Source organism: Macrosteles quadrilineatus, unplaced genomic scaffold (genome assembly GCF_028750875.1).
Source record: "Macrosteles quadrilineatus isolate MER2022 unplaced genomic scaffold, UCM_ALF_1.0 Scaffold_7__1_contigs__length_78375512, whole genome shotgun sequence".
In the NCBI taxonomy this organism is placed as follows: domain Eukaryota; kingdom Metazoa; phylum Arthropoda; class Insecta; order Hemiptera; family Cicadellidae; genus Macrosteles; species Macrosteles quadrilineatus.
The window spans coordinates 34,001,250-34,020,879 of NW_026542600.1; the positions used below are offsets into that span (position 1 = coordinate 34,001,250).

The following is a 19,630-nucleotide window of genomic DNA, read 5'->3' on the forward strand; positions in this document are numbered from 1 at the left end:
ATATTAATGACAGCTTTCAATTTTAACGAAGACTTAATATTGAGCCACTAAATGCAATAAATCAGAATGGTGGTTTGATTTTTGGTAATCCATGACTAACAAATTTCTCTTATACTACTAATCTTGTGTTAAGTTATGCACCATAGAGGATTTTATGTGACCCATTTCAGAGCATAATACTTACTATTTCTAGGTTTTCCATGGTTTATTTTACTACTTCGTTGTAAATAGTAAGGCACCAGTAATCATCTACGTGTATGTTAACCCAAAAAATTGTTGTAAATATTATATTATTATTTTATTAAACATTTATTATTTATCTATTTTTCACTGTACAGGGTGTTTCAGCATGCTGCATCAGAAGCCCGAAAAAATTGATTGCCCGACGAAGTCTTCAGTTGAACAAATCTAAATTGGTCACTTTATGATGTTATATCTATAACAGATAGAGTCTTTGTGCCGAAAAAGATTCAGTTAACACATCAGATAAACCCGTCGATCACCTAAGCGTACAGACTGCCAATTTGACGCTCATATAAGATTGATTAAAATCAAAATTGTATTATAATTCCAAATTGTAACAAAGAATGAGAAAAAAACTTTATTCTTTTCCCTTCAATTTGACGTTTAAATTGTTTAATTTATCTTGAGTAGTCCCCGAGCGACGACCGTTTGAAATCCGGGCATTCTTTTAAAAACACCCTGTATTAACTGACTTCTTATGAGAAATTCCATGTTTAAAGTGTATATTTATTTTGAGGAAGATATTTTTATTTTAAGAGCTCACAAAATTTTCACACTCATATTTTCACTCTTTGATAATGCCTGATATGGATATGCCAAGTTATAATACAATATCAAGATCACGAGCATTTAATTTTAATCCTAAAGAAAACTTATATAACTACAAAAAAGCACTACAGTAAACTAAATATTGTAGCTGGTAAGCATTATCATATGTATTATAGGCCTACCTGACATGGCGATGCACTAACGTTACATATATTTGTTTATAAATATGTATTTATATTACTTTGTATAGGTATAATCTGTTAATGGTTTATAAAACTTCAAGTTAATTTAATGTTCAAATAAAGTCAGTTTAAAATGGTTAAATATATTGTGTTTTAAGTTAAATTAAAGCTTGCTACCGTAAACTAATATCAATATGACAATATGTGATAAAGTCTGAAACCAAGGAAGATGACTTAAGAGGCTTTCAAAGTATATAACCATTTGCTGTATAAGCCAAGTTGGTTTATTCAAACCAAATTTTGTTTAACAGCTTAAGTGCTAAAATGAACATGTATGATGTTGAAAATGTATGTGGGTTCTATTAAAAACAAAAACTAAAATGGTTCAATCAGGCCTTTAGGATTCAGATTGAAATATGTTTTTTTTTTTACTAATGATGTCATTAATGTGATGTGTAGTTGTGATATGCTTCAAACTAACCTAAAAACAGTTAAGCATTAAGTTATCTTTATTTGTTACTTGCTCAGTCCTCTTAAATTTTGTTCTACTTCTTTTGAGTTGTTTTAACCCTTTGAGGTAGAATTTTTTCCCCATTTTTCTCCGAGTATAGTTTGCTATTGGTGCAGTCGGGAAAATGGCGCCCGGCGACCTATACTCGCCATTCGACCGCAAAGGGTTAAGATAGTGCTGGATTAAACACCAACTGACCAGACCTAACCAATTGATAAGACCTTATATTAGTCTTCTTTGGTTTGGAACCCAACTTGTTGATTGAACATTTTGCAAACCCTATTCAAAGATAGCAATCTTACTCTGTTGCATACACAAAAACTTTATTTTTAAATAATCTTCAATTAGTAATACTTTGAGCTCAATAACCATAAGTATACCTATTTTTACCGTCTTTTTAAATAGAAAACTTTGTGGAAACAAAATGGATAGAAATATGAGTTTCTGAAATGGTATGAATTCAATCCTTATAAAACGATGCTCATGGACTTATTGAGTGAAACATAACATGACAACAACAACAAATTATATTGAGCCTACAGAGGTCTGAGCATTGCAAAATCGTTTTATCATTGAGGATATACAGATTAGTATGGACACTTAATGGAATGTACCAAAACACATTATAAAATAAGTACATTTCTTGAGCATCATTAGACTGCAATCATTTAAAAATTAAGATATTATTGATCCTGCAGAACTTTAAAAATGCAAATAAAAATAAAGGTAATCTACATTGCCAACAATTTAGCCCCCCCTCCCCCCCATGAGGCTACAAATACAACTGAATTGTTAGCTTTATCAAATAGAATGCCCACTCTTGTCCATTTATCCTCGATGACTTAGCACAAATCATTGTAACAATATAAAAATATTTTGCAATAAAAAGAAATACACAATATATGGCCCACTCAATCATTTGAACCGAATCCATGATTCTCGAGTAAATGACATCTGATACATTTGTGCACATGAAGCTAACATATCTTAACAAGCACCGAGGCAGTGGCACACAAGCTTGCAACGTCACACTTCACAACATAGCATGCCGACACATGTGCGTGCTGCACACTAAAAGTAGCGGAATTCACCTTTCTTGCCAATCCGCTGATTTCTGACCCATTCCGCTGAGGCTGGGGCAGGAGGAGGGGCCGGAGGAGAACGGGTGTTTTCCCTTACTTCTCTTTCCTGAAAAAATCAAATTTTATTTTTAAACGTTACACAGTTAAAATCTTAAAGGACCACAAACATCATATTTAACCTCTGTGACTTTTAGGGCCATATTTAACATAACTACGGCCTAAACTGAATCTTTTGGACTCGAACCTAGTTTATTAACTCACCTTTTTCTTGGTCAGGAAATTAGTAACATTTTTATTTCTGATAGTGATTTTGGGTCTTACATTTTGTTTATGTACAATGGATTAAAATATTTTATGATATTTTAAAGATTTTAAAAGGATATTTTAGTAACAATCATGCGAGCTAGTTCTAATATGCACCGCTGTGTTCTTTACTTCTCCTTAACCCTTTCCGCTCAATGGGCGGGGGAGCCCCGCCGTTTGTCATGGCCGCACGAACTCTAATGTCGGGCCGGGCCCGCCCATCGCTATGACAACGTAGGCCTATTATGCTTTTATTTTGATTTTTGATTTTTTGTTGTAAGTATTTGAAAAAGATTACCAAAGGGGGAAAGGGTTAACAATGTGAAGAAAAATTGACACACCCACCCAATATGAATTACGTTCTGTCGTTCAATCATTAGATTTTGGGGTCCAAGGGGTCAGCTTCTATATTAAAGACTATTGCCACTTGAAAACTAGTGCCACATATGAATAGAGTAAAGTGTCTGGTTGTACAAACTGTGCGTAAGAATTGGAGGCAGTTGGGAAAAGCCTCGATTTCCGATCCACATTCGTAAACATTTATGAACCACCTTATCACAGTGGTTATCAACCTAGAAGGGTATGGAAGGATTGGTGAGCGCTCCTAGAAAAGTAATAACCCAAAAATAATCTATATTGATAAAAGAATCTTTGGATTTTCGTGTGCAAAAAATCAACCTCTAAATATTTATTTTCATGTACATATTGGGTATCAATTTAAAGCTCTTAGCCTCTAGACGTGCGTTTTGCAGGTTTGGATGATATATCGTGAAAGCCCTTCGTCCTATAGGCTTTTAAATTTTCAGAGTCTGTGCTGAATTCTGTTGTCAAGCATCTGAACTGTTTCAAGTTTTCATTTGTTTACATAAAAATAGATGGCCATAATACAATGTTGTTCACATCCATACGAAAATGGGGTTATCTGTAGTTAGTGATGTTTCAGTGAATTCAAGTCAAAGATTCAAAGATTGTCATGCTATTTGTAAAATGTATAGAAGAAAATGGCTGGTGTGGTCCTATAGCACCGAATCCTATAGTGCCGAAAGTAATAGGGCTGAATTTGTTCGCTGTTATTGGACGATTTAAACATTCTTTCGGCATTATAGAACGTTACCAAAAACAGTTCGGCACTATAGGATTTAAAAGTGTTTGGAATTCAATAGTGCCGAATTATATATTTCTGTGCAAAATCCTATAGTACCAAATTGTTATTTCTGTGCAAAATGCTATAGCAGTGAATCATGTTTTAGTCCTGATTTGCCGAATATCACGTTCAAAGTTGTAGAATTTTAAATTCTTACAGCGCTGAAAGAGATGTTTGTGTTACAGAGCCGAGAGGATGCGGCAGCAAGTGTCGAACAATTGAATATTATCCCAGTGGCAGAACTAGTCTGACTGCACCCCAATGCAAGTATTCTCCGTGCGCCCCTATTCGTAGACTCATTCTCCGCCCCACTTGACATATATATATATATACAACCCCATAGCATCCAATGAAACTAACAACATTTCTCTGTACTTCCACATTTGCTGGATACTATTTCTACTACACAGACATTGTACAAGCTCTATCCAATTAGAGAAAGATTATTCAAATAAATATAATTTATTATGTAGAGTAATTTTAAAGTAATCATAAAAATAATTATAATTCAAAAAATTAATTGTAAGTAAAATTAAGTTACTAAACACATTCCACTAAACAGTGTAGTGGGAAAAGATTGGTAGGGCTTCTATTGTTCGGCTGGTTAGGATTTTGTTTGCAAAATCGTGTCACAAAATCGTGTCACAACGCCGAAAGAAAGTTTCATAAGTCCTATAGAGCCGAAAGAATTCAAAGCTTTGGGATTCGGCAGTGTAGGATTCATTTTGCTTTCGGAACTATAAGAATAATTGTAAATTCGGTACTCTGACTTTTTTTAGCGTTTGTTTGGTGCTGTTGGATTTTAAAAGAATTATTTCGGCTCTGTAACACAAACATCTCTTTATTGGTAGGAATTGAAAATCCTGAAACGCTGAACGTGTTTTTCGGCAAATTAGGACTAAACATGATTCAGTCCTGTAGGATTCAGTGCTATGTTACCTTCTCAAAATGTCTTACATTTGATTTTGTGTTTTGATAGGATTTTGTGTTTTCATATTATGTTTTATTTATGTTGTAGGGAATTTAAGTAAAATATTGTAATTTTATTTGTTTAAAATGTAAAGAAAAAGAAGAGATTTTGTATTTTCATAGTATGTTTCATTTGCATTTGTAGTATACTAAGATGCCTCAAAGAGATCGCGCATACAATTAAAATAATAAGGATGAGATGAGAAATAATTGTTTCCACCCTTAGGCTATCAACTATATATCAAATATATCACGGATTTAGAAGTTACAAAGTGACGCAGGCTGCTAGTATAAAATTAATTTGAGATTGTAACAATAAAAAAGTTTAAATTTGATCATATTACCTTGTTCAATATTGAGTATAGATAATCAATTAATTACACAGATGGATTAGAATGCTGCAATCAGATATGATGTTTGAGCTTAATATGGTGGGGGGATCGGATGTTTAATTGAGAAATAGTCAGGATTCTAAGGGGGGGGGGGGGGGGGTGGAGCAAAAAAGGTTGCAAATCCCTGCCTTCTCACACAATAAGAATTTTGATTCTGGAGCAAAACTGTTAGTTGGTTTTAGTAAAGAGGGGTAGGATTCTTAAAATGTTCACCAGAGGACTATCTTTGTGTTTATTTAGCAGTGACTTTTACATTAGTAAATATACTTTTGTACTTTACACTTGGGTAGCAATACAAATACAGTTAATGCTGTAGTCGGCGGCTTGACTGACTTAAGTGTTTGGATTTCAAAGCCAAGTGCTGTCATTTTGATTCATAATATTTAGAGTTTATACTATACAGGGTGAATAAAAAGTCAAGACACCCCTCTCTAATATTTTTCTAAGTAAATATACAGAGATATCCTTTTGGTAGTCGTGCAGTCTTAGCAGGAAGTTTCATTTTATGATTTTTAAATGTCCCCCAAAAAGGGATGAATTTGGGGGCAAGTCAAAAATTTTAAATGTAAACCCCCTTTGACTGACACCTCATTTTAAAGTGTTACATAAACTTAAAGAATGGTGAAAACCAGAGTTTGGTATTTCATCTCTATCCAAAATTGTAGCCCATCAAATTTTATGGAAAATCAATGGTAATATTGGTTTGTAATTGAAATATTGGGTACCATTTTGGATAGAGAATAGATAGCAAACTCTAGTTTTCATCATTCTTTAAGTTTTTCTAAACACTTCAAAATGAGGTGTAACTTGAGGGGGGTTTACATTAAAGTTTTTGAGTTGCTCCCAAAATCCTTTTAAGGGACATTAAAAAATTTCAAAATCATAAAATGAAACTTACTGCTAAGGTTGCATGACCACCAAAAGGATAACTCTGTAATATTTACTGAGGAACAAATTAGAGGGAGGGAAATTAATTTTTATTACACAAGAAAATTAATGTAACAGTAACGTAGTTAAACCTTTGAAGGGCTACCATTTTGGATAGAGCAGAGATAGCAAACTCTAGTTTTCACCATTCTTTAAACTTTTGTAAACACTTCAAAATTATGTGTAACTTGAAGGGGGTTTACAATTAAAACTTTTGAGTTGCCCCCAAAATCCCCCCTTTTTGGGAGTAATTTAAAAATTTCAAAATCATAAAATGAAACTTCCTGTATAGATTGCACGACCACCAAAAGGATAACTCTCTGTATATTTACTTGTAAAAATATTAGAGGGGGGGGTCTTGACTTTTTATTCACTATGTGTATATTTTACTATAGATAGAAGAAGACAATCTATTCCAATGTTAAAGAAGTGTAGGGAAATGTTTATAGGAGAGATGGATAGGAAAAAGAACAAAGGTTTTGTAAGATTTGGGAAAGGAAATGTTGTGAGTTTGAGGTTAGGTTTGGAGAGAAAGGGCTTATTGCCTGAGAATAGGTGTGAGAAAGGATAGGATAAGCAGGCTTACCTTATGAATTGTAGGCATCCCACTTCATTCACTACAGAACACAGAAGAAAACACAAAACAAAATAAACACTGGATATTTCGAGGCCACTGGCCCCTTTCACAACATGGAGAGTCACATTAGATATTTACATTAGATTATTTAGTGAAAGACTGGTATAGTATGTTGGCATAGTGTGTGTTGGTATAGTGACTTTCACTGGTATAGTGTTTTGGCAACACTGCTTCCTTACCAGTGAAATACTAGTAGTTTTGGTAGTTGTCAGTTATTAATTTTTTTCTACATCGACGTTTTAACCTTTAAGTCAAACTGAAAGAATAGCTTACTGTAAACTATGGAACCTTATATGTCACATAAATGTATAAAAGTATGGAAAACTAAGAAAAAATGGAAATTTTGACAGTAGCACACTGTGGCTCATTCAATTCAGTTTTGTTTCAATGAAAAATTAGCTACAGCTAGTTCATGTGGACGGGAGGTATACCCTGATATCTAAAAGTCGATGGCAATATAAACAATTGATAAATGGAGCATGGGTAAATGCAAGATGATGATTAGATGTAAACCCTTTCAAAAGCATAAAAAAAGAAATATTTTACACTGAAAATTTTATCACACAAACACTTGTGAGGGATGGTACAGATGAAGTAATGGAGAAAATGAAAAAAACAAACATTTAATGTCAAAATAAAAACCAGGAAACATTAAACGGATGGGGAAAGATTGGTCGGGTACTGTACCTGCGGTTGCTCATATCCCTGAGCATACAGAGGGTTGCTGAAGATTACCTGTTCTCCAGGATGGTAGGCCGTCACGATGGTGTGAGGAACGTGAGCTACTTGCCCACGGCTGTTACGAGTCTTCCACCACTGCCGGTTATCATCTAGAACCTGCGATCAGATCATTACAACTTTTAACACAACTTTATTGCTGGTTATAATGCACAGAAGCTAATAAAACAAGAGTTAAATTAAATTCCAAAGGGGGATTAAGATTGGCTAGGAAAAATGAGTGAGTTAAACTTGGTCATGGACCAACAAAATAGCTCAAATACTTTTACTAGGACCATGACACCTGAAGGAAATTAGTATTCACGGCCATTTATATATGTTCTGCAGAGGAGCAACATGATTCAGGTATTTTGGTGGGGACATAGAAATCTCCTCTACAACTAAAACTTGTTTTCAGTAAAAATAACAATTCTCGATATTATTTCAAGTTTTTAAAATAGGCATGAGCCAGGAATTGTTTTTCACATTTCTTCAGGCTAGACCTATCACTTGGTGATTTGGCAGGATTTGAATCCAGAATCTTCAGGGACCGAAGTCCCGCGCTCTACCACTAGACCAGCTCACTCCCCCATAGCAGTTGTAGTACCCCAAGTAACTACTCGTTACATGGTCAACTATTCCGGAAGTAATAACTTTACTGTAAATTCTTTTAACCTACCACTTTACTCAGACAGCATAAACAATATTTAAGATTATATAAATAAATTAGCTATTATTGTATTATTACTCAAATAAAAAAAAGAAGATTAATAGAAACTTACTTGAATGGGAAAGACTACAAACTGGTACAAGAAACACAAAACTGTACACTATATATAATATATACACAAAACATTAGAATATTTCACTGTCACTGACAGCATTTTCAACTAAGGACGATGTACCGATTTTGTTGAAAAAGGCAACAAATCAATACAAGTTAACGCGAAGAACAGTCAGCTGTTTTGAACAATAGATCAGTATAGACCAGAATGCACCACGCACTAAAAGAGTAGAGGGGATAGGTCTAGTCGGATGGTCATTTGCTTCCACCAGGCCCAGTTCGTTTCCTAGCTCCTGTGTAACTAGTTCGGTAAAGGCCTTCGTCCGTGCAAATTAAATTCATCTCGCGGTGTTTGGTCGGATAAATGTTCATTTCCTCGAAATCGTTTAGCCTATATCCCGAAGGGATATAATTGCAACGCGGTTGGAAATTAGAATCAGTTTTGTAATTCAAAAAGTGTCAAAAGTTTGTTTTAACCGGCCAACGAAGTCCGCCATTTGAAAATTCACGTTCGTCACGCAAGTTCAAATTGATCGCGTTTTTGAATAGAATACCGGCTAGTTACAATTCCCCATCCCTATCCTTCAAGTAGTGTTTGTGTTTAGTCTGGACGTCCGAATTTGTAAGTAATTTGTGTTATTTATTTGTTAAATTTAGAATTCAGTGAGTCGCACATTGTAATTTTCCTGTCATATTTTGTTATTTCATGTCAAATGATCACATGGTTTCCAGGTTCGAATTCAAGTCACTGATTTTTGTATCCATTTATAGTGTAATAATCTGTAATATTTTCTAAGCTGTGATAATCAAATAGTATTAAGATTAAGAACAAATAGACGAAAATGTTTTTATAGGGAAATTCAGAGTTAGTTAATAAGATTTTCATAGTGATGGAATTTTTACACAGAGTCATTATCAATTTTCATTGTTGAGTAAATGGTACAGTTCTTTTAAAGAGTGTCACAGTCAGTATCTTTTGGGGGAAATAAATTAATGTCAGAGGAGGGAGCAGGTAGCTGGTTCGATTGATGCGGAAGTGTTGTCGGAGGTTGTGTCAGTTTGAACATAGATGAACCGCCAAAGTACCAAATTAGCTATAAAATAATAAAGCAACATTCTAATATACATTACTACGATGGTGTGAAACCGCACCGTACCTCCCCTTTGATAAATTCATTCAACCGTTTCAATAATTTTCAACTGATTGTGTAACTCAAGGTCATTTTGATTATATAAAACACAAACAGCAACTGTAAATTGAAAAGTGTAATTATCAAATTCTGTGCAATAAATTCAAATTGTTACTCATTTTATAGTTCTCAATAACCTTGGTAAATCATTATTAGTAGTATTATTCAAACATTGAAATAAAGGTAATTCAATAAATCATAGGCCACTACAAAAGATTCACCTTTTAAGTGCAACACTAAATAATAGTGTAGTAGTGAGCAAATTAAATTCAGTGTAGATTAAGATTGGTTATTATTTTGAAATCAAAGGTATTACAGTCTGGAAGAACTTCAAACAGTGCCAAGAACGTCCCCTAAGGACCTTTGGGGAGTATTCTTATTTTACAGGGCCCACACAAATATTTCTTTAACATCAAGCTTCCACTGCCAAGCTCTGTTTTGTATTTTTACTTCCAAGTTCTTCCAACCCAGGGGCAACCAAGATTTGTAAAGAATTCACTTTGAGAGCATTGCAAGGAGTAGATATATTTAAATACAATATTTAAATATATGAGTGAAATAAGCAGGGTTTCTTTATTTTTTCTTTACAACGAGAGAGTTTTCTTTATGTTCAATATTATGATTTTGATATCATGATGTTGCACATAAGGGAAACTCTCTCTCTCTCTCTCTCTCTTCCTTAGTTAAAAATGCTGTCAGTGACAGTGAAATATTCCAATGTTATGCGTATGTATAGTGTAAAGTTTTGTGTTTCTTGTGCCAGTTTGTACTCTTTCCCATTCAGGTAAGCCTGCTATCCTCTCAAAACATCCTAGAAACCTAGGCCCTTGTGCTCTATTTTACATCCTTATATTGGATAAATAATGTGAATATTACTTATTCCTAGATTTAGAGCTGCTCTGTAAGCCTCAAATGGCAGTTAGATGGTACTCATGTCGAGTTTACCTCACTACATCGAACTTAGTTTTAGAGCCACTATAGGTTACAATTGGATTTTGAGCAGCCAAATCAAATGTATGTACATCTGCATACTAGACATTTTCCAATTTGAAACAAATCTGGTCAGGGTTTAGTTTGCAGGTCAAGTATTAAGGTGGATCCTACATATAAACAACCCTTCCCTCAAAGCTATTTACCTCCAAGAATTCTCCTCTAATAACAGTGAGTTCTTTGTCATTGTTCGCTGTACGAGGGTAAGTCACTTGGACTATTTTGGCACCACTAGCGCGAAGCTCCTCTAGCCAACGAGCTTGGGAGCGCTCAAATTTGTCTCCAGGTCCACGACCACTACGCTCAATTGAATCTGCCGAGATGTCACTTCGAGCGCTCGGGTCTCGAGGGGGCTGAGAAGACGAAGGGAAATCTGGGTCAGATCCGCCAGGACTCTGGGAGAACTCCCTGTAAAAGATATTAGTCAGATGGATCAAATCATTCAGTTATTAATAAATAAACACCACTTGAACGCTGTCCTTGATCATTGGGTTTTTAATAAATGGTCCTTACTAATGAAATAGCTGGTCTTAGTTAGTTACAAAGCTAAAAAGATCATCTCACTCCATTCTACACTCATTTTTCAATCATATTTGGGATAAAATACGCACATAGGTGACGTCCCCATCTCAATGATATTTATAATGATAGAAACCTTTTTTCAGACTCACATCAAATCATAATAAGCAATATTTTTTTCAATAGACAACACGTAATTCATCCAAAAAATCACACAAACACAAACGATTTTATCTAATTGTACAGAAAAATCTTTTGCGCACAAAATTTTTTACAAAAGTTGTCCTCTCTGACCCTAAATTAATCCAACTAGATCTCCAAATTACCTCTCTTGGAGTCCATATCTGTCCTGGCGGCCAGGGTAGTAGTCCTCTTGCCTCTCGTCGTCGTATATGTATTCACTGCTGTAAAGATCATCTAATTCTTTCTCCCTGTTGTAATGGGCTTCTCGCAACTCAGCCTGCAATTAGATTTATAAATCAACTTTATTTTTAAGGGGACCTTTAAAAGTAAGAAAAAGGATATGCCTGTTAATAAAAAGCAGGATACAAAATAATATACTCAGTTTAAAAATACCCCTGTCTCTGCAAACTTGAAGCTTTAGAGAATTGTTCGCTGTTTTCTTTAAGTTTCTATTCAAAAAGGTAGGCAAAGGGAATTTGTCATTTGGATCCTCACCCAGTATAAATAGTATTTTTAATATATTTAAAACTATTTAACTTTGATACTAAATTTCTTTCTGAGACGAAATGGTTCACTGAATAAAACAGTAAATAAACTCGTTTTTATATCGTTATTGGATATCCAAATAATGTGTAGGTTGGAATTCAAACTTAATTGATTTGGACTAATGACGTACCTCGTGCTGAGCAGCTCTGATTTCTTCAGCACGTGTTCTCTTTGCCTCTGACGCCACTGCGGAGCCGATGGCAGCTCCCACCTGTTCTCTCTCCTCAGCCATTGGGTATCCATCGTACACTGGGTGGTAGGGCGCTGGCGCATACCCCTTCCACTGCTCTCTGTACAAACAATAGTTTTATTCTTTAAAGCAAAAGTACATACCATGAATTAAAGCCAAACTTGCTACATATGTACGTGTTGCCATTATTCAGAACACCGCCATCATCATCCTAGAACAGGATCTACCTCTTTATGTGTCGTCAAAATAAGATAAACTTGTACACAGGGTAAATGCAACAAAAACCGAAAAAGACAATATCACAGATACGCCAATCAATTGCAAGCATATGTACATTGCCTTAGGCAAGACTAGAAGTAGACTGAGCTATAATCTACTGATGTGGTTTTAGGATTTATATTTGTGTTATCATCAGCTGATTAATTAATAATATTGAATTGTAAGATATTATAAACTTATTATGTTTTTTAATGTTATAACAGCCGATGAAATAGTTTCTAGTAGGGATGGGTTGATTTCAAAAGTCTACTTGATTCTAACGATTCTCGGCTTTGGAATAGGAATCGAGAATTGACCGTTCAAAGTCGATTCCGATACCGATTCCCAACTCGTCTGCGAAGATCCGCACGGTTATAAAATTTCTGCTAATGCCGCGACAATGACGTTTCCGTGAGCGCGGCAGACAATGATGATGTCTACATGGCAGCAGGAGATGATCAGAATTCAGCCGCAATCGCGGAAGACAACGATAATGTCTACACGACTGCGGGAGATGTTCATGATTTTGCCATGCCTGCGGAAGACGATGACAATGTTCCGTTACCGCGGAAAATGGCAATGTCTCCCGCAGATGGAATCATCATTATTTTGCACAGAAACAAACTTAAATATATTTGACAATGGAGATACTTAATAAATTAATGAATTGTTTATTTTTATTGCCCATGTTATTCAACCACCCTTATTCCACATTGTTGTGGACAGGTAGGGTGGATAATTGAAACTCTACTGTATCCTTAGACAAAACTGTTACACTTGAAACAAATATTATTCTAGAATAATTTACAAAATATGATAAAAACAGACAAATACCTTGGAATCAACCAGGCGTCTCCGAGGGAATGCCAGAGCTCAGTTTCTTTGCTAGTGACACAGTTGATGAGCAAGTTGACCGCCTCCTGAGTCAGTAGGGGGGAGACCACTTTGCTGGGGAGGTTGGGGCCATAGTGGGTATCATGGGACGCATCCACAATCAGAGCTAAGGGAGTGAACAGGAAGTGGACTAACTCTGGAGCATTGGGATCATGAATGTGGTGTTTTAGTTTGGCCTGAAACAAAAGTTTGCTGATAAAAAAAATACAATTGTTTTAAGATAATAGAAGATTTACTCCTGATTAGCATCAGGTTATTATGGTCCAACAATTACCAAGTAAGTCCTCTGAAGCTACTGAAACAATTACTCTAGTATTGGTATTGACTTTAAGACACCTAAGTAATCATCCCATCTAAATGGACCAGATGTAGCAAGTTTTTTATTCAAGAATAACATGTTTGGATGAGCCACTTACAGAGTATGCTGCAGTCAAAAGTTATTGCTTTTGTTATTGAGATGGTTGGTTTGACATGAAAAAAATTGTTAATCTGCAATATGGTCCTTTCAGTTTGGCTTGGTTAATTTAAATCCGTCCTCTCTGAAGCTCATTCAACAACACTTATTTATATTGTAAAACTGACAACATCATTTTTTAACATGAGAATGGGGTGTCTGGTTCTATTTATATTCAAAGGAAGATGACTAATGACTACAGAATTTTACATATTTTCATCAATGCATGTTATCACCATATTATAAATAATAAAATCACCAAACAGTTGTATATAATAAAATATTCAATCTGGTTTTTTTTCAATCACCAGAGTGAAAGTGTAACGTAAAAAGCAGGGATGGACGGGTCCCGAAATTTCGGGAATTTTTCGGGAAAAAAATATTCCCGATTATCGGGACGGGATAACATTTGATTCGGGAATTTTTCGGGACGGGATTTGGTCCGATCGTCGGCGATTTTGCCGCTTCGCGAGTGCCGTTGACGCCGGTATTGCGAGCGATAGGTCCGCGAACGCAGGAGACGAAGTCATTTCGACGATCGCGCCGTGGCCGCGGAGACCTACCGACGATCGCGCCGTGACCGCGAGTCATACCGACGATCGCGCCGTGACTTCGGAGTCATACCGACGATCACGCCGTGACCGCGGAGTCATGCCGACGATCATGCCGACGATCATGCCGTGACCGCGGAGTCATACCGACGATCACGACGTGACCGTGGAGTCCTACCGACGATCGCGCCGTGACCGCGGAGTCATACCGACGATCACGACGTGACCGTGGAGTCCTACCGACGATCGCACCGTGACCGCGAGTCATACCGACGATCGCGCCATGACCGCGGAGTCATGCCGATGATCGCGCCGTGACCAAGGAGTTATGCCGACGATCGCCCCGTGACCACGGAGTCATGCCGACGATCCCAACGTGACCACGGAGTCATGCCGACGATCACCCCGTGACGGCGGAGTCATACCGACGATCACGACGAGACCGTGGAGTCCTACCGACGATCTCACCGTGACCGCGAGTCATACCGACGATTGCGCCGTGACCGCGGAGTCATGCCGACGATCGCGCCGTGACCACGGAGTTATGCCGACGATCGCGCCGTGACCACGGAGTCATGCCGACGATCGCAACGTGACCGCGAGTCATAACAAAGATCGCGCTGTGACCGCGATTATTGGACCGACGATCATGCCGTGACCGCGAGGCATACCGGCGATCACCCCGTGACCGCGGAGTCATACCGACGATCACGACGTGACCGTGGAGTCCTACAGACGATCGCGCCGTGACCGCGGAGTCATACCAACGATCGCGCCGTGACCGCGGAGTCATACCGACGATCGCGCCGTGACCGTGAGTCATACTGACGATCATGCTGTGACTTCGAGTCATACCGACGATCATCCCGTGACCGCGAGTCATACCGATGATCACCCCGTGACCGCGGTCATTTTGACGATCGCACCGTGACCGCGAGTCACAAGTTTCTATAGGTACCTGTATATTGTTACCCATTTTTTTGTTTTTATAGATCAGTACCACAAACGGTAAAAATTGATTTTGTATGTCTTTTTTTGGTAACTGCAATACTCAAGACTTTCTTTTTATGCACAAATAAAATCCCGTCCCGTCCCGTCCCGAAAATCGGGAAGGAAATAAAAATCCCGTCTCGTCCCGTCCCGAACTAAAAATTCAATCCCGTCCATCCCTAGTAAAAAGCATTCAAAAATATAAAGAAAGAGAATATAAACATAAACATTGCAACTTTCTCTTTGCATGGAACCAAAATGATAGTTCTCATAAGCTTAACATGATTCCCAGCTAAATCTGGGATGCAAGGGTTTTCAAGTTTTCAGTTTGGGAATAAGAAATTTTCTCAGACAAATATTGACCAACTTACCAAAGATTCACTATGATAGAATGGACTTGGACAGTTGGCGTGCACAGAGGACATACAAATAGAATTATCAGAAAGATTTAAAGTGATTAAAAATCTTGTATGGTACTTCATTCTAGTTCGCATAAGATGAGTTTAAAACATACTTTCTATCACGTTTCACACCATTTTATTTCTGTATTTTGGCTCAACTGAGGTTTAATTTTTTAAATTACAGCATATAATAGGCTAAACTAGAGTAGTATAATCTAAATACTAAATTTACCAAAAAATATGGCATAACATGTTCTCTTTCTTAGTTCTTAGAATACTGCAATAAAATGTATGGTATAAATTATACATATGATATTTTGTTGTCTTTTAGTTCATTCAACTCTGTGATTTTCCCATTGTATGACTGCTGTACAATTAATATTTTATTATAGTTTCAAATAAAAATACATAAAACACGAAACTGAACTATATTATGAAACTCTCATACAATATTGTATCATATTGCTCATGAAGCCAATGGAAAAGAACTGATTTTAATGAAACAACACTGTCGGTAGCCATGGTCTCAAATTTCTTTACTGGCAGTGGATTAAGAAACTTTAACAAATTAATATGACTTATTAGTGGAAGAATATTAGGAAAATCGACCTAACAAATTCGGACTAAGTGGAAACTTTGCACAGTTGTTTAGTAAGCCTAAACAAATAAAATATCAAAAGTCCCCATAAATCCCGGCTGTGCTTCAGCCGCCATCGTGGAAAATGGCGGCCAATTTTCACTTTTTTGACAATATTTCACAAACTATTGGTATTGGAGAATTTTTGTAAATACAAAAGTTAAAGAACGTCTAAAAATACATATTTTTATACTACAAGGTTTGCTCTATCTCTAACGGTTATTGAGATAAATAATAAAAATAGTATTAAATTTAAAATTCCCATGTTATTCTTATGGAGGAAAATAATATTGTTGCAGTTTGCTTATTTATGGATATATTTGGATCAAACTTGGCAAATTTATTTATTTTATACTAAGCTATTAATATTTAACATAAATACACGCTTTATTACTCTTCCCTTTAGAGATAGAGCAAACCTTGTAGTATAAAAAAATATGTATTTTTAGACGTTCTTTAACTTTTGTATTTACAAAAACTCTCCAATACCAATAGTTTGTGAAATATTGTCAAAAAAGTGAAAATTGGCCACCATTTTCCAAGATGGCGGCTGAAGCACAGCCGGGATTTATGGGGACTTTTGATAGTTTATTTATTTAGGCTTACTAAACAACACTGCAAAGTTTCCAATTAGTCCAAATATGTTAGGTCGAAAGGCAGTTTCATCCCTAAAATTCCTGGACTATATAGATTAGTAGATTACCCATCCTTATGGAACAGCTGAAGCCAATTTAACTGTTAGTTCTGTCCGGTGTACTGTAGAGTAGTGTTTTGTTTACAATTCGTTTCTTGCTATTTTAGTAATTTAAAACCTTGTTTAACCAAATAAAACTATCTTATCATAAACAATAACTTGTCCACAAGCTATACAGTATAACCAAACAGTGAGGCACAAATCATGATAAACTAATCCTAAAATAATAGAAACAAATCGTAAACAAAACACGACTCTACAATACACCAAACAAAATAACAATAAAATTGGCTTCAGCTGTTCCATAAGGATGGGAAATCTACTAAGGGAGTATGTTTTATCTATGCTTATACTCACCAACAGATTGAATGAAAGTTTGAACTTCTGGAAGATGTCGATGAACTCTGATTCTGGAGGAGGTTTGGCTCTCATGGTCAACATGCCATCTCCCATGTCTTTCCTCTTGGACTTGCGGTTCCTGAACATGAACAGTGAGTCAACTACTTATGAACATACAAAAAACTTAGTACTGATATAGTTTCTGTTATAACTGTTGTAGTAAATCTGATTCCTATAGTTTTTAGTAAATAATTGAAATAATTCTCAATACAAAAGTGCAATATCCTACAAATTTATTATTTAATGGATCCAACCAAGAGAAGAGTTCCAGACAGTTGACAGGACACAGCAAGTTCACAATACAATTAATTTCATAGCTGATTTAAATCACCGAAATAAAAGGTAAAAAAACACTAGCATGCATAGTGGGCAAATGGAGAACTGATTGAGAGCAAGGGAAAGTAAATTCAGAGCATGGAAAACAATCATTTTATTTTGTATCAACTATCAATCAAATCAAATCATTCTTTATTCACTATACATAAAATAACATGTATTGAATAGAGTCAAACAGGCTATAAATACATATTACAAAGTGCTTAAAGTATATTACTAAGATTTACTGTAGAGAAAAAAATAAATGAATTAATAATAATCTTTAAAAAAGTGAAGCATTTCTAACTGAATATTTAAACAAAAATATAAGTTAACGTTGATGCAATCACAATAACATGAGCAGTTAATAAAATAAAAAACATACATCCATTTTCCGGGCCTAAATCAAAATAAACCCAAAAAATAAGTATTTGGGCAATTTGTCAATACTGCCAACCACAGGCTGCTAAAGATGGGGGGGGGGGCAGCATCCTTGCTTGAAAAAAACAATAAGAGGAGAGTAGACTCTATGTTTGGGGGCAGACACTGATGAATTTGTGCCAGTCATCATCAGACTCCATTGGAGACAAGATTGATAGCCCATGAAGGCCTATTATCTTTTATAGATATTTACTATCTAGTAAATAATTACAGCAAATACAATTAGTTTTGGAAGACATAAATAATTTTACCTGCACAATAGTACAAACACATATGATGCTGATCAAGAACTTATTTCACTGACCTCTTTCTCCTCTCCAGTTCCCTGGAAGCAGCTGCTGCATGCTGCAAACGTGCAATGAACTTTTCAATGTCATCGAAGCAGTGGTTGAGTACTGCCACATCCCTTCCGTACTTCTCACTAGACGTGGAGCTAGTCTCGTCGTCTCTTCCCCCTCCCAACTCACTGCCGCTACGTCCTTCTGGGTCTGAAACAATGTAACAGTGACTGTGATAATTGATTATATCTATATATATAATACGCTTATATTATATACTCGTACATAGATGAATTGAAACTGGGCCCAGCTGTACTAGATAATTGGGCTTTTTAATAAATGCCCTGGCTGAGAAGCAACAGATTTTTGTCTGTAATAAAGCTACACAAGGCATTTCACTCCATTCACACTCGTATTTCAATAATATTTTATTAAATTCAACAAGTAGTGTTCCCATTTTGATGGATAATAATAATAACTAGAAATACCTATGTAAGGCCTAATGCATTAATCCGTGAAAAAGGAAAACAACAATTAAAGTGGTAAGAGGTAGTAGTACTCATGAGTGCTGACCCTTGCACTCATGTTTTGAATTACTTTTGGTTGAAAAATCTTCTCAGTAAGAAATAAGCCAATTTCAACAATTGAGATGTAAACAGACTGTTATATCGCCTAACTATACATACATGTTTCAGACTTCAACATTTTTTCTAGTTTAGTGCTGTGGTTTAACCCGCATGTTGTGGTAAGTACATGGTCTATCAGGTTGTGTTTTGGTAAGTTTTGTACCATTTACTAGCTGGCTATCTAATAAGTGTATATTAAATGTTACAGGCCTTAACCTAACAATTCAAAGTATACAATAACATTAAACCTACATCTACAAAACAAAATAGTTGTTCAAGAAGACGTTGAAGAAAACAATTTATTATTGGTCATCATACTCATCACACTAGATGGGACACACAGCGTAATCCAAATTAAATTTAATTAACTCGTCTTAAATGGATGCCTTTTTTAAAATACACATTTTTAACAAGAGTATTGCATCATGATTATTTTTATATAAAAATTTGCTAGAGAATGAAAAAAAAATTGTTTTGTACCTAGGTCTAAAACGTCATATACCTATTATATAAATTCTGTAATTAATGAAGCCCAATGTCTTCCGGGGGTTGTCTTAAGTAGAGGCCAAGACATACTGCTTTAACATTGCACGTAAAATTCAGATTTTATAAAAACACAGAGCAAATATCATGT

The 19,630-nt window shown here is 35.9% G+C and overlaps 1 protein-coding gene across 4 annotated transcripts in view; it reads right to left on the minus strand.

Moving 5' to 3' along the window:
• LOC128999170 (epidermal growth factor receptor kinase substrate 8-like) overlaps nt 1-19,630 on the minus strand; it is a 78,221-nt gene that overhangs the window by 23,083 nt on the left and 35,508 nt on the right. For 3 of the 4 annotated variants that reach the window (XR_008491244.1, XM_054425563.1, XM_054425565.1), the window contains 8 exons: nt 18,397-18,580; nt 17,295-17,415; nt 13,151-13,386; nt 11,999-12,158; nt 11,466-11,599; nt 10,767-11,028; nt 7,627-7,776; nt 2,577-2,673 (listed from right to left, as the gene is read on the minus strand). Coding sequence is in view for 3 of the 4 variants with exons in the window: in XM_054425563.1 (XP_054281538.1) it covers nt 2,577-2,673; nt 7,627-7,776; nt 10,767-11,028; nt 11,466-11,599; nt 11,999-12,158; nt 13,151-13,386; nt 17,295-17,415; nt 18,397-18,580 (1,344 nt within the window). In the remaining variant the exon portion in view is untranslated. The remainder of the gene's footprint in view (nt 1-2,576; nt 2,674-7,626; nt 7,777-10,766; nt 11,029-11,465; nt 11,600-11,998; nt 12,159-13,150; nt 13,387-17,294; nt 17,416-18,396; nt 18,581-19,630) is intronic. The other variant, XM_054425564.1, reaches the window with a different exon arrangement.